The sequence below is a fragment of the Drosophila navojoa genome, chromosome 2 (genome assembly GCF_054131105.1).
Source record: "Drosophila navojoa isolate 15081-1374.11 chromosome 2, UAZ_NAV_1.0, whole genome shotgun sequence".
NCBI lineage: Eukaryota > Metazoa > Arthropoda > Insecta > Diptera > Drosophilidae > Drosophila > Drosophila navojoa.
The window spans coordinates 27183334-27198324 of record NC_142890.1 but is presented as its reverse complement, the minus strand read 5'-3'; the positions used below and the strand labels follow the sequence as shown (position 1 = coordinate 27198324).

Genomic DNA, 14991 nt, shown 5'->3' with positions numbered 1-14991 from the left:
AAAAAAAAAGTAAAATAATAATAATAATAAAAAAAAAACTCAGCTAAAGTGTGGGCGAAGCGCTGAAAAAATGTGTAGAAGGCCGGCAGGCGCAGTACTTTGTTCTTTGTCTGCGTCTTATTTATGTAGGTCCCTCGGTCAGACAATGTAAATAAATAATAGTTGCAAATACCCTGTACAGCTGCCACATAAGAGAAGGGAAATTAAAGCCGACTGACTATACATAAAATATTCATAAGTATACATGTGGCTAAGACTAAATGTATTTAAAAGTCAAAATATATAAAAAAAAATGAATATATTTAAAATAACATAAAAAATCATAAAATAAAAAGATAAGTATATAAATCAAATACAAATTTTTAATTCAAAATAATAAATGTATATATAATTAAAATAGAATTACTTTATAAATGCAATGAACATTAAATTTATACTAATATATATATAAAAATATTATTAATTTAATGTATCTAAAATATATAATTAAATATCATATATGATAAAGTTAAAAAATCACTCAGCAAAAATTTTGACAAAAATTAATATAAATAATAAATGAACCTAAAACATAAATAAATTCAATAATTGGTAAGCATAAATAGAGCCGTAAGTATGAATACATATTCAGATAAATCTGGCTTTGTTCCTCTAGCTTTAAATTAAGTTGTTTTTAAGAATTAATTCTCTGTGACAATTAAATAAATAGAAATAAAAATGATAAAACGATAAGTTGAATAACAAAAAAAAATAATATCTAGTATTAAAAAATATATATTACAGATACTTAAATTTAATAATAGTAAACGACTTAAAAGGGAAATATGCATATAAAGTATGTACATATTTAATAATTATTATGCCCATAAAATAAAATATTTTGACTCGCACATATTCTATTTATTTCTATTCAATATGTTCAACGAGAGCAACTGCTCTTTTTAGCCAAGAGAGTCCTCCACCTAAATGCTGTGCAACACAGAGTATTTGGAATCTATATGAAGTAAGAAATGAGTTCCAAAGTTGCAACTAGTAAATGAAATACTTTTGCAGTCTGTTACTGCTGCTGTTGCTGCTGATTAGTTTTTGAGGCTGACACGTTGAAAGTTATTAACGCTCATACGTCACGTTGCCTTCTGGCAATGCGATATGCTAAGCAGAAGAGGAGCTGCTGCTGCTGCTGCTGCTGCTGCTGCTGCTGCTCCTGCTGCAGTGGCCTTTTGCTCAAAGCCTGTAGCTCGGGCTCTGGCTGTGGATGTGGCTGTGGCTGTGGCTGTGGCTGCAGCAGTGGGCACCGCATAAATCGTGGCACCCGAAAAGCATAAAGCAAGCATGTCGCGCAATCATTTTCAGCTGCCACGTGCCTGGGCATACATTTTGCGCATTTTATGGGGCAAGCACTGTGCTGCAGCTACGGCGGCCAGCTACTGCTGTGTGGCCAAAGAAACAAACAACTGCCACGCCCCCACTAAGACCCCTTTGTGCTGAAGCTAGTTGAGAGTTTTAAAGCTGATTACTCAATAACTTTACTGGCGAGTGCATAAAATGCGAGTCGTATCCTTGGAGTGCATAATTCCCTGCCAAGTGCTGGGGTGTGTATGTGTGTGTGTGCGTGTGTGTGCGTGTCGAAGGCAGCAGCAAGGGGGGGCATGGTATAATTCAGCCATTTTATGTGCACTTAAATTGTGTTTGTTATTAAAGCTGTGGCGCCCAGTTCACTTTCGTGTTGCTGTTGTTGGTGAAACAAAAATTTACGCTCAAATTGAGCTGCCCCGAAGTGATTTTGCAGGTGCAGCTCGCCGGCAGTTGCCTTTCTGCAGGTAATTCAAGACACTCAGCTAAATAATTTATGCCTGCAGCATAATAAAATCACACTGGCAGCGGGACGAAGCTGCACTTAAGACCGTTAGCACAGATCCCGCCAGGGTCAGCTAGGTGGTGAAGAAAAACGGGGCATCCAGGAGGATATTTGAAACTGCTCAGGCGTTGCCTTTCACTGCGCCCGCTGAGAGCTAAGTATGCATCCATTTAGCATTTCTATATATATATATATATTTAATTTTAATCCACTTTGTGCTGCTGACACTTATACAATTTGACGTTTGCCAACACTCACACAAAGCGCTGTCGCCATCATTCAATTAATTTAACTACAACAAACAATATTGCAATAAAGAGTATATAAATCCAAATTGTTTTCTAGTCCCAATTGTTTTGCGTTCTTCATTTTTTATTTATTCAAATGTGTTGCAAATTCAATTAAGCCGCAGCGCTAACAAAATACCAAAATACAACAACAACAACAACAGGAAAATATAGTGAACAACACGCTGGAGTATTGCACTTTTATAGCTGAAATTCAATTACAACCGCTAATGCCACTTGTATCGCCCGCTCGCCCTAACCGCAGACAGTTCAGCTCTAAATACCTGTAATCCGGCAAATTTAATTTGATAAAAGTTGAACTTCAATAAATGCCAAAGCCGGCCAGGCCATTATAATTGTGGTTACGCCCGTTTGTGTCCGTATGTGTGTGTGAGCAGTTTTTGTTAAGCGGCAACCGCAACGAAAAACCACAAACAAATATGATCAGACATCAAGCAGGACTTTGTCCAGACCAAAAAAAAAACACTACAGTAGCTGCAACTGCAACTGCAACTACAGCGAACGTCAGCAAGTGCTAACAGGCGGATGAATATGGCTTATGCATGCACAGCAACACACACAACAACGTTCAACAACAACAACAACTATATTGGCGACATCTGCCAGCAGCCGAGTGCAAGCGAAAAAGTGTTGCATACTTTTGTGCGCCCGCAAAAAATCGCTCAACCGGCGTCAGCCAAAATGTGGCAGCATTTAAATATATTCACAAGGCTTAAAAATATGTATATATATATATATGTCCAAAGGCACATGTTTGAATGTTTCAATTAACCATCATTATGTGTAAAAAAAAAAATAAGAATACATATATAACGGATATGCAGAGCTTATGAAATATGTAAATATGTAAAAATAAACGTTAAGTAAATCTACGAATATATAAATAAAACTTCTGCTTAAATTTTTTTTAGCATATGTTGATGTAACTTAAATATATATTAATTACATTCATTAAAAATTGAAAAGATTTTAAAACTTTGATTCAATATTTAAAAAATTCAATAATATAAACATTTTTAATAAAATTAAAAAAAAAAAAAAAAAACAATTTTCATGTATACAATTAATCCAAAAGATCAATTAAAAAATACAGATATGCAAGCAAAAAATATAATCCTATTCAATTAGCGAATTCATATAAAAAATTATTGAATTAAAATAAAAAAAATAAACATAAAACAAGAATTAAATACAGTAGAATGTATGGGAAATAAAATAAGGTATAAAGCTTTAAAAAAAAAAAAAAAAAAATATGCAATATAATAATATTAAAATATACCATTTTTCCGTACTTTTACCTTTCCTTTTACTTTTCCGATTTATAAACTTAAATTTAAAGACCTTCCAAAAGCTTCAACTCCAACTATTTATCCAAACGTCTTTTCATTTAAGATTATTCCTTTTTAATAACATTCTGAGCTCAGCAAAAACAGCTTCCGCATCATTTGCTCATAGTGCAGACGTCTTAAATAATAAAGAACTCACAGAAATATTTAATCAAAGAGCGCAGCATAAAACATTTATACCAATGCAGCAGCGAAACGGTTCTGGGAAAAAGTGAAAATAAAAAATACACGAAAATCTCCCACTAAAAAATTCTAATTTATTGAGTTCACGCCCATTTTTACACGCTGCGCACATGACTAAAATGCGGGGAACGCACCCAGCGGCATGTCCCAACCATAACCCGGATCTAGAGAGCTCGCCGAAAATAAAAAAAATTGGTTCAAAAATATGTAAAGCACGAAAAATAATAAAAACTGTGCACCAGCTACGACTTGCTGCACGGCGCGTCGACAAATGAAATTTTCACGTCGTGCAGGATACGCGCCAGGACCTGGGTCGACGTGAACAGCCCTTTTGGATTTACCACACAAACATTTTGGCATGTCCTAAAAATAACGAAAAAAAAAAAAAAAAAAAAAAAAAAAAACAGATTAAAAACTTGCAAAAATTTTAATGGAATTTTATTTTGCCCAGTTCCACTCACTCTCTGGGGTCGTTGTTGGCGGTCGCGTTGCGGAAATTGTTGCCGTTGTGTTGTACCCTTTGATTGTCAAGCATCGGCTTACACACATAAATGTGTGACACACGAGAGAGCAGGTGGGCGCCAGTGTGAGTGTGGCGGTATGTGTGTGTGTGAAGACACATAACAGCAGCAAACGGTGCACGCAGTCGAGCCAAATGACAGACAGTTGACGAAAAACTTAGTTGTCAGCTTGGGTGAGAAATCGTTCTAACCATAGAAAATTAAAAGCAGCAGACAAATTTCAATTAAACGGCTAACGAATTAGTTAGCTAAACGACATCAATTTAAATTAACAAACTTTCGTATCAGCTTACCTTAGGACCTTAGTTAAAATGGACATCAGTTGAAGTGGGGTATTGCTCTTCAAGGCAAAATTGTTGTACTCGAATAGTCCACTAAGAACTTAAAATTTATACTTAACAGTTACTTTACAGTCACCCAGCAGACAGTTAACAAGTTGGAGTCACTTAACATTTCTATACTAAAACTGTTTAATAAGCTAAGCTCAAGCTATTTTTAATTCTAATACATTTACGGTCGGTCAACAGTCAGTTAACATAATCCAGTTTAAATACTTGATGTCAGATAGCAAAGGTCGTTTTACTAGAAACGTCTTCTAAAAGATTAGAGCTAGTTAACATGGTTGTACTAGAACTGATCAAAAAGTTGAATTCAAGTAATTTTTCATTCTACTACAGTGCATATTAACCTTATCAATTACTTTTGTAGTCATACAATTGACAGTTAACATAGCCCAGCTTAAATCATATATGTATATTCTAGCTATGTGACACTGTTTTACTAGAGCTACGAAGTGGAGAAAAAGATATATTAGCTTAACAGTTACTTTTACAGTCAGCCAACTGGCAGTTAACATAACTCAGCTACAATAATATATATGAGCTAGTTAACATTGTTATATCAGAACTGCGAAGTGGTTCTAGGGATATACTTTATTCTACTACATTGCATATTTAGCTTAACAGTTGCTTTACAGTCACCGAACATAATTAACAATGTTTCCCTAGAACTGTCTCCTAAGTTGACTTCATTCTACCGCATTGCATATTCAACTTTACACTTACGCTACAGTCACGTAACAGTTAGTTAACATAGCCCAATTTAGGTTGATTTTTAAGTTCGCTTTTTAATTCATAGAAAACTTAGAGCAAAACTATAAATTATATGTGGAATATGTTAGTGCACAAGTTCGCTTGCCTTTGCTTGAAGCAAAACAAGCTCAATTAAGCACAACTCATTACAGAAAAACATTAAAAAACTAATTCTCGTAGGATGTATTACATATACGTATATATACACAAGATATTTACATGCTTAAGAAGCAAGACCTTAAATTCATGTTAGCTAAAGCTATAAAACCAATTACGACCCACAACTAGAGGAGAGCTCAGAGTATGTTTCTAGCATAGAAGCCATCCCAGAGGTGCAATTTGGGCAGCTCGGGCAGCGTTTTGACCTCAAAGTCCTGCCCAATGTTCAGGCACTCGACCTTCGTCTCATCCTGGACGGGCGCAAATTTGAGCTGCTTGATGCTCTCGCAGTTGGGATCCCCGTTTGCCGCAAAGCTCGTCCAGATATCTATCATGCCGCAGATGATTTTGTGCTCGGGTGAGCCGGCAGCTGCCTGATTGGACAGCATGCTGTGGAAGATGTAGCAGAGATCGTCGCCATGGCAAACGCCCCGCATCTCGTTGCCGCAGAGCACAATGCGTATGCCATTGCAGTGCTTGGAGTCGTGATCGAAGCGGTACAGGTAGGTGGGCGCGCTGCCCGTACGCAGTCGGGAGAGCACGGCCCGGTAGATGGGGTGCCAGAACTCGCGATGGGACTCCAGTTCGAGGAACTTCATCATGTTGGCCTGGTTGCACGGCTCATCGCCAAAGTAGGCGCGCTTCAGCTGCAACGCGTAGCTCTCGCGCAGCTTCGGGTCCAGGTTCTCGCCCAGATCAATGGGCAACACATTCTGGCAGTCGCCGACCTCATCCAAGGTGGCGGGACGACGCATGACCTCTGCAAGGCAAACATTGGATTAAACAGAAGTCACATCTAAACTCATTCGACGCACCTGGATAGAAGAGCAGCCCCTCGAAGCTGGTGCCGCCAAACATCATGGGAATACGTCGGCTCCAGGTCTGCTGCATCAGCTCGTAGGGCGAGTGCTCGATCAGCGTGTGCTTCGTCTTGTAGGGCTCCACGACGGGGCCGAAGGCGAACAGAACGCGATGGTGTTTCTCCTCCTTGTTGAGCACCTGGGCCGTTGCCTTGACAATGTCTCCGCCCTTGGCGGCGCGCAGGAACTGGAAAATTTCCCGGTCCTTCTGCTCGCCCGTGTAGCCCAGCTTCTGTGCCAGCCGATATGTCCACTGGTTGTTCGGAGGCTGCGTCCACGGACACAGCGCGCTCCCCGACATGATGATGGCCTTGTGCACAAGACCCTCCGTCAGGGGGCTGAGCGAAAGCAGGTGTGTGGATGCGCCGCCCGCGCTCTCGCCGAACAGCGTTACATTGTTGGGATCGCCGCCGAAGGCTTCAATGTTGTCGCGCACCCAGCACAGGCCCATCAGCTGATCCTTGAGGCCCGCGTTACCGGGCACATCGAGCGCCGGATCCTCGAGGCTGAGGAAGCCCAGCGCACCCACCCGGTAGGTTATGCTCACCAGCACCACATCCTTCGACATGAAGAAGTCCGGGCTGTACATGTCCCGCGAGGCCTCGCCCACCTGATAGCCGCCCCCATAGATCCAGACCATCACGGGACGCAGCTTGTTGGGCTGCAGCTGTTACATGCAAAGAAGAAGAAAAATAAGCAGCTGCTGGCTAAATGGAGGCATCCTTCGCCACTCCTCCTCCGCTACTCACATCCTTGGCGTACACGTTCAGGTACAGGCAATCCTCAGAGCCAGCGAACTTGCGAAAGAACGGGTGTGTCTGCAGCGGCTTATCGCCCGGCGAGGTGCAGTCCAGCTCGCGCTCCCACGGCTCCACCGGCTCCGGCGCCTTGAAGCGCAGCTCGCCCAGCGGCGGCTTGGCAAACGGTATTTTCTCGAAGCTGTAGTAGCTGCCACCCCATATCGTGTTCCGCTTCACCCCGCGCACTGAGCCCAGCTGCGTCTTCACCACCGAGTAGATGGCTGTGGTCAGGCGACGCTGTTCGTACTTAAAGCTGAGCACCCTGTAAAAGAGAGCAGAGTGTGAGCGCTCAATGTGAATGTGTGTGTGAGTGAAAACCATATTAAATTCTGGAGATCCTTAGCTGACCTTCAAGACATAAACATTTGATTACGAACATTTCAAACTATTTACGCCACATTGAATGAATTGAATGAGTAAATTTTTATATATATTAAATATTGTAGTTTTAATAGGATTATCAACAGGATTAATGAGAATAAAGACAAGCGTAATCATCATTTGAAATCACTTTGAAACTGAAAATCAGGGCGATAGATCGCGCTTTTATTTGAACCAGGCCAGAAGAAAGAAGAGGAAGAAAAAAGTTGCTGCTTCAAGCCAAGACCAAAACTTATCATTATCATCATCAAATCGTCAAAGCATCGAATAGTTAAAAGATCTAACAAATGGTGTTGAGGACTATAAATACATACATAAATACATATCAAAAGACATAATAGGGAACTGAAGTATGTTAATTTCGCATTGCTATGCCAAAATTTAACAATCTTTAATCTTTACTCAAAGATGCAAAATTTTGTTTTTTTCAGGCATTTGTTGTTTGAGCTTCAAGCTCAAAATTTGCACGCTTACAATTTAAATTGTTTTTTATTGTAAATAGTCAGTTTAAGTGGCCTTTAACTGAAAAGTGCAAAATGCCATTAAATCTCCATGAGTTTTAGTTAGCCCCAACCTTTGCAAGTTATTAAAAAATTATTTTTGTCGAGAAACAAAATACTGTTAAAGAAAAGTCTTGACCTGTTATTCGGACTTTTCACTAGCAAGATCAAGCATTCAATTAACTGAGACTAAAACAGATAAAAGAAACTTTTTGGATATGGGCGTTTTTTTACAAAGTATCTTCCGCACACAATAGACCAAATGCACCGTGTGACAATTCACTGGAATCCATTACAAGCTTCCATGCATTCCATTTGGCCTGGCCCAATGTGATTTATGCCTTTTCTCATATCTAATCATAGAATGGAGTTTAACAATAGTAGCCGAAACTGAGGTCCATTCTGAGGCTAAAGACAACACACCATAATAATGGTAACACAAGTACCGTATCGGCAATATTGTAGTACAATGTATCTTCCTAAAACTATCTATATAAATGATCTATATTAAATACAAAAATTAAAATTAAAAAAAAAAAAAAATCTTATTATGTGATTATCATTCCAACTATTATGCCTAAAATCTAGCTAAGCAGTCAAAAGAATTGATTCCACTTTTTTTGCAGAGGTTCTTTTAATTTTGCCAAAATTCAGTCTTAACATTTCACATAATGAATTCTCCTAGACATCATAGAGCATTTGAGCACTCGACTTCTCTTCATAGAGTGTCTAGGGTTCGTTAATTGTTGGCTAAATGTTTTCACTCGCTTTGGCCTGAAAATCAGTCACGCACTCAACAAATTGCCGGCTTGCTGGTGGCTGGGTGGTTGAGTGGTTGAGTGGTTGGGTGGCTCGCTCTCAATGCCACTGTGGTTGCGTTACCGTATGCTTTGTATTTTATTATTATATTTCTATTTACATATAGATTTTCGTGTTTTGAAAGTCGCGCCTTATGACCAACCTCAACGCAGCTCGCTCAATATGCACGACGAGATTTCTATTTACTGTTTATTTGTTTGTATTTTCATTTTTGTTTTGTTTTTGTTTTTCAAATCTTTTTCGCTGTTGCTTTGTTTCTAGTTTATTTTTGCATTTAACTTTTATTAACGCGCTCTGGGCGGTGGGTGTGTGGTTAATGCATTTTATGGCACTTTTTTCACGCTACCTGTCAATTGCGCAGTTCGAAAATTAATCACATATTTATATTTAACACGCATTGCCCCAATGCACTGACATAGTTTAAATTTAACAACAGCCACGAACTTGCATACAAATTGCTAATTTCAGAGAAAGGAGCCAAGCAAAGAGAAAGAGAGATCAGATCTGCCCGATTGCAGTATGGGTACGTGAAGGAGTTGCCTATGGAAGTAATCAAAGCACATGGAGTTGCAGTAAAAATATGAGCTATAACACAATTGAATATGAATTGAGTAGATGCTGAAATGCATAGAGTATAAATCAGTTTATATAAGTGAATACTATGCATATAGTTTCCTGTCCAATTTGTTTTGCAGTCCATTTCTCTCTAATTAAAAGTAAATAATATAATGCCAGCTGTCTATTAATCAGAAAGGAATGCTTTTGTTGCAAATTTGAATAAATGACATGATAAGGCCTAATATACTCAATATAATAAATCAAAGTTCAATTTGGATTCACAATATTTCAATATTCCTCATATCACATGAAACTTTGTTGATTTAATAAAAAATTTTAGTACATAGTCGACAGAACAGAGTATAAATAATATTAAATGTAGTTTCAAATAGTAATAATTTAGTACAGCTAATATTATAAAGCATTAAAAATGCATTAAATTGGCAAGTCAGTTATTATCGAACAAATTTAAATGATTTACGATATTATCTAAATATATATTCAAATAAATTAAAATGATTTACGAACATTATCTAAACAGTCTATTCACTAGAAGAGAACGTGTATGTTGAAAATTGAATTTAATTACAATATGAGACTACATATTTACATTTCTCTAAAAAAACTGTTTTTTGTAACTATCTTGAAAAAGCATGCGTCAAGTGCAAAAAAAAAAAAAAAAAAAAAAAAAAAAAAAATTATTTTGACAAATAGAGAATCTTCAAGCTCGTCATTAGCTTTAAAATTAGTATATCTTCTTAATAATTACAAAGACTCAGGGATTCGCACTGTATAAAAAAAGACTTTTTAGAATAAATATCAAGTATACTAAAAGAAACCTCAATATATTTCAAAATATTTTCATTTTTCACACATCACATAAAATTTTAATAATATTTATTAAGCTTCTGTCACTTTATATATATATTTACATAATTAAATATTTTTCAATTTTTGAGCAGAAATCTTTTCGGTCCCTTGCTTGCATGCTTGTCAATCATTCAGCTCACTCAGCAAATGTCTAAAATCTGCACTTTTTACTAGAATGGACAATAAAATTCCAAATAAATAAATAAATATCTATACAAGCGGAACTTTTACATAGTTATTTTACTAATTATTTAGCAAGAATTTTTGACATTACAGTCATAAAATTTTGTAATTTATTTAGCCTAAGCACTTTAGACCATCTCAACAATGACAATTTCTCGTAAGCCCAGTAATAAAAGCATTTACTGCCAAGTCAAATTGAGTTCGAGAATGAATTTCACAAAGTGAATAACAAATATACACATGCACATCGCAGCCCGTTAAGTTTGTCTATAAAATGTTACTTAACTGGTTTCTCAATAATGCATATACCATATCTGATGATATTAATATATGTATATGATAATTATATTAGCTTAGCGGCTTCAGCAAAAATCTGCACTGTCATTGTTTTCAGTGAGGCAACTTTTGAGGATTATTGCATTGAAATTCAATGCATTTTCAGTATAGGCAATTACTATCTATATGCCTTATAGATAGATCTATTATCACAGATAGCCATATCTGATATTCCCTTCACAATACAAGCTTCCTAATATTATTTCTCTTATTTATATTCGAGTCCAGTCAAATGAGCGATAGCAAAGCACTGCGAATTCGTAATACAACAGACATACATATAGACCAATATCAGTGCGCACAGCTGTTATCAAGCAGCTGATAAGGCGCAAGTCTACGAAGACTTGTGCAAAAACTCAAAGGTCGAAGAGAATTCGAACAATTAACTAGATACAACATTCATATACAATGCGATTTGCCGGCATTAGATTAGCGTGGCATTTGAACTGAATAATCGTGATATAATGGAAAACTGCCAACTCACGCTTATTTAGCTGTTTCTATTCCCACCTGAAAGCGCATTGAACTGTGTACCCGACGGACCCCATCTGTCTGTTGTCATATTTCTAATTAGACTTGAAGCAATATACATATATTTTCACTTTTATTGCCGTTGAGCTTATTAGCTCGACTGGCGCCTTTCCTTTGCTAAATTAACAATTAGCTGGGTTCCACACAGTTGTCCCAGAGCTAATGGATCGTCCACACGAAATGTACAACTGTAGGTACGTAGTGCCAGACCTCTTTAAAATATCTTGAACTCTTGAACTATATATTTAATTTTGAGAGTCAAGACTTTTTTATGCCTCACTAAACTCCACGTTTAGCCCAAAGTGCTCGAAAATATACTTATGTATGTATGTATATGTATGTACATATGTACATAAAAGAAAGGCTAAAAAAGTTATCTTTAGACTTTCAAGTCAACTGCTGCTAAATAAGCTAAACAAGCTCAACAACTTTTCTATAAAATTTCTTATCTGGAATATTAGGTATACAACAGCTGATTTCTTGTGAATTATCGATGTTTTAATCAATCAGAGATAGATTTAATTAGTAATTTGTATTTGAAATATGTTACGACGCCATCGATCCATTGCATTTCAGCTTATGCAATAAAACATCCAAGTTTAACCAAATGATATTTTAAAGCTGTTGTAATAGCTGGTCATTATAGCCCAAAGACAAAAAAATGAAACACGCGAAAAACAACAACAAACAAATTAAAATGTGAGAAAAAACGTGCAAAAAATATCAAAAACAAAAACAAAAACAAACTAATGAATCAGAAATGAAAAAAAAAAAAAAAACAAACAAAAGGCATCGATAAATTTATGCGAAAGGCAACTGCAGAACTTGCGCAACAATTTCACCAACGCAACACCAACACCAGCACACAACACAAACACACACGCACGCACACAAACACAACACATACATGTGTATATGTAAGAGCAAGCGAGAGCAACTTTTAAAGCCACTAACGATCAAACAAGAAATCTGCTTTTGTTGCTGCAACATTCTCTGACATGTTTTTGCTTTTGTTTACAGTTAGAAGAAGAAACTTACTTAAAGGTGAGTCTTAGCATATCCATAAATCGCACAGCCATTGCAGCGAACTAGTCCACAACTGAACTGAGTAAAACAAACAGCCAAGTTTCACGGCCCTATGCTTAATTTCAGGCGCGGCTCTGTAAGTGGGACGGGCAGCGAAAGTAAATATAAAAGACTAATTGATCAGATATCACGCACGCAAAACACTTCCACTACACACACGAACCGCTCTGCCCGAGAGTGCGACAGCAACTGAAGGAAGTGGTGCGATCGTCGTCTCTTTTTGTTGAGAGGCAGAACTTACTCCAAGCTAGTAGTTCGGCATTAATGAAAGCGGCTCTCAACAACCAGACACCTCATAACAAACTCAAACGCACGCTGGCTCTCTCTCTCTCTCTCTCTCTCTCGCTCACACACTCTATGGCACGCGTTCAACAGGTTTTTGCTCAGAGCGAAACGGTGGCGGCCAGGGGCACTGTTATTTTTGCCTGCACTGTAGAATTGTTTGGCTGCGAGCTTTTATTTTGAATTTCGATGAGCAACGAAAGCAAAGCACACTTTGAATTGAGCTTTAAGCACAGCAACGCAGCAGATCGCAGTTTCTAAGCTTCGTATTAGCATTGTGAGCTTTGCGTTAAGAGAGCTTTGCAACTAATAATATAAAAAGCGGTAATATTCGAATTCTGTATAAAATATTAAATTTAAATTTGTTTGATTTACATATATGTACATATATATATTGCAAATCTTATAGTCTCTTTGAATTGACATTCAACTTAAAATCAATATTAAATATCAATTCCAGTAGCCAAACCAAACACATTAAAAAACCTCGCACAAAAGATATAAAAAAGCACCTTGAACGTAACGAATTCCCCGCGCTTATTAAAGCTGAGCTAAAGTACTTTCATAACGCCGAGTGCAAAGACCCCAGAAATTAACTGATATACGTATAGTCAAGTTCGCAGTAATTTGATTACAGTTAGAAGTTGGTTTTGAACTTGAATTCGCACAAATTGCAATCGTATTTAGTCAGGCTAATTAAACCGGATTTCAATGCGGTCGAATGAAACGTAAGAGACCTGAATAAATGCAAATCAGAGACGCCTCTCATCCAGCCTGTTGCTCCAATTAGCATTATTTGACACATTTACATACATATATATATTTTTACACACATCATTTTATTAGCCAACCTACGATTGTAGCTTTCCGCATAGTATTATGATTCGTAGTCTCTGTTGATGGCCGAAAGTTAGATTTTAGTATTGTGAATCGTCTGGCGTCGTGTGTTTGAGTTCGCTTTCAGTTATGACTTCATTTTCGTCTTGGTTCACGGCCAAATGAATGCAAATAGCCAAGATACTGTGTAAATTATAGACATTGTATTGAACTATAATTTGTATAATTGATAATCACATGTATGTGATCTACACAACCTGAGCAGAAGTAAAGCTCGCAACTCGGAATACATCTTAACTTCCCGCTTTCAGATTCACTACTAACTGAATATTTGAAATTGTAAAGGTTAAGCTCACTTATATACAAGTCGAACTATTTATCTTATGCATTAGCAATAACCTAGCAATTCCAGTAATTTAAAGGTACATATATGCACCATGACTAATGTAGGGGAAACTGTTTAGCTAAGAGTTGTCAATTAACTGAAAACTAAGTTGAGATATATTTTTGATATAGCTTCCATATTAGAAAGTACTTAAATAGCAAGAAAGAAATTTTCCTTATACAGTTTCATATTTCTATATATTTTCATTTTGTGGTTTACGGGATCAATGATATCTTGACAAAATGTTAGGAAGTACTCCCTGGCCATTTAAAATTAAGAGGATAACACTGAATTATATTTTTTTATATATATATATACATATATCTATAAATATATATAGACATATAAAGAAATATACTCAATATGAGTAATATCCAATTTAATATAAACCCACTCTAACAAGCCCTTCAGCATAATCCATGCCAATTCTATATTGTAAATTTGTTTAGCTTTAATAATTCGATAAATTCAGACTGTAATTGTCTGTATAGCCTCGACTAAGTAATCTAATGGAATATAATTATTATTTTATTTGCACTATATAACAGTGAGTAATTGCGCTTTATATGAGGTACCCAATTAACGACCCACCATGTGCACTTGAATTAGTCACGCGACGCCAAGAGTTGAGGCTTTGATTGGGTTTATCTCTAAAGTTCCATGTGGCCTACAACTGATACGCGTTTTGTTTGAGCAAATAAAGTGCGAAAGAGTGGGATTGAGAGAGAGAGGGAGAGAGACGGAGAAGTGGGGAGAGAGCATGCGCAGACGAGTTTATGATTCAGATTCCGCCGAGCGATAAGTAGCAGCACCCCACAACCGAAAGAGTAGAGTGGAGCTCTATGACGTCAACGCGCCCACAGATTGCCGCGTCTTGAGTTGAGTTTGATAATTATCTTACTTACATGCGTACATAATCGTAGTTGGTGTGAATGCCTCTGTTTTGAGTGGGCAAACTTCTCAACTTCCTCAAAGCAATTAGGATTTTTATCATTACTACGTTTTGATAGCTCTCGCAATGAATTACTTCGATGTTTAAAATATTTTAAAATGTTTTGCTTTATTTGAAATACATTGTTTCCTTTTGTTAGACTTTC

At 37.1% G+C, this 14991-nt stretch overlaps 1 protein-coding gene and 1 long non-coding RNA gene across 3 annotated transcripts; both read right to left on the bottom strand.

Annotated features, from left to right (window-relative positions):
- Nucleotides 1–5484: 5484 nt before the first annotated feature.
- alpha-Est10 (alpha-Esterase-10) lies at nt 5485–14928 on the bottom strand. Of its 2 annotated transcripts, none has more exons than XM_089256212.1 (4): nt 14800–14928; nt 7076–7388; nt 6282–6993; nt 5485–6226 (listed from the first exon to the last, which is right to left on the bottom strand). In XM_089256212.1, the coding sequence occupies exons 1-4, from the start codon at nt 14886–14888 to the stop codon at nt 5604–5606; spliced, it is 1737 nt and encodes a 578-aa protein (XP_089112338.1). In that variant the 5' UTR covers nt 14889–14928; the 3' UTR covers nt 5485–5603. The 2 variants fall into 2 exon arrangements, with proteins under 2 accessions (XP_089112338.1, XP_017967062.1); XM_018111573.3 differs by lacking the exon at nt 14800–14928 and adding an exon at nt 12343–12599.
- Nucleotides 13507–13870, bottom strand: LOC115562342 (uncharacterized). The gene is made up of 2 exons (XR_003980126.2): nt 13767–13870; nt 13507–13692 (listed from the first exon to the last, which is right to left on the bottom strand). It is a non-coding gene; the product is annotated as an uncharacterized LOC115562342 (long non-coding RNA).
- Nucleotides 14929–14991: the final 63 nt, after the last annotated feature.

What these genes read in the sequence shown, in the direction of transcription:
- alpha-Est10 (XM_089256212.1), bottom strand. Translation starts at nt 14,888, where the DNA reads ATGATAAAAATCCTAATTGCTTTGAGGAAGTTGAGAAGTTTGCCCACT. An exon ending in TGAACGTGTACGCCAAGGAT is followed by an intron (nt 6,994 to 7,075) that starts GTGAGTAGCGGA and finishes TGCATGTAACAG; the next exon opens with CTGCAGCCCAACAAGCTGCG. An exon ending in GGGGCTGCTCTTCTATCCAG is followed by an intron (nt 6,227 to 6,281) that starts GTGCGTCGAATG and finishes TTTGCCTTGCAG; the next exon opens with AGGTCATGCGTCGTCCCGCC.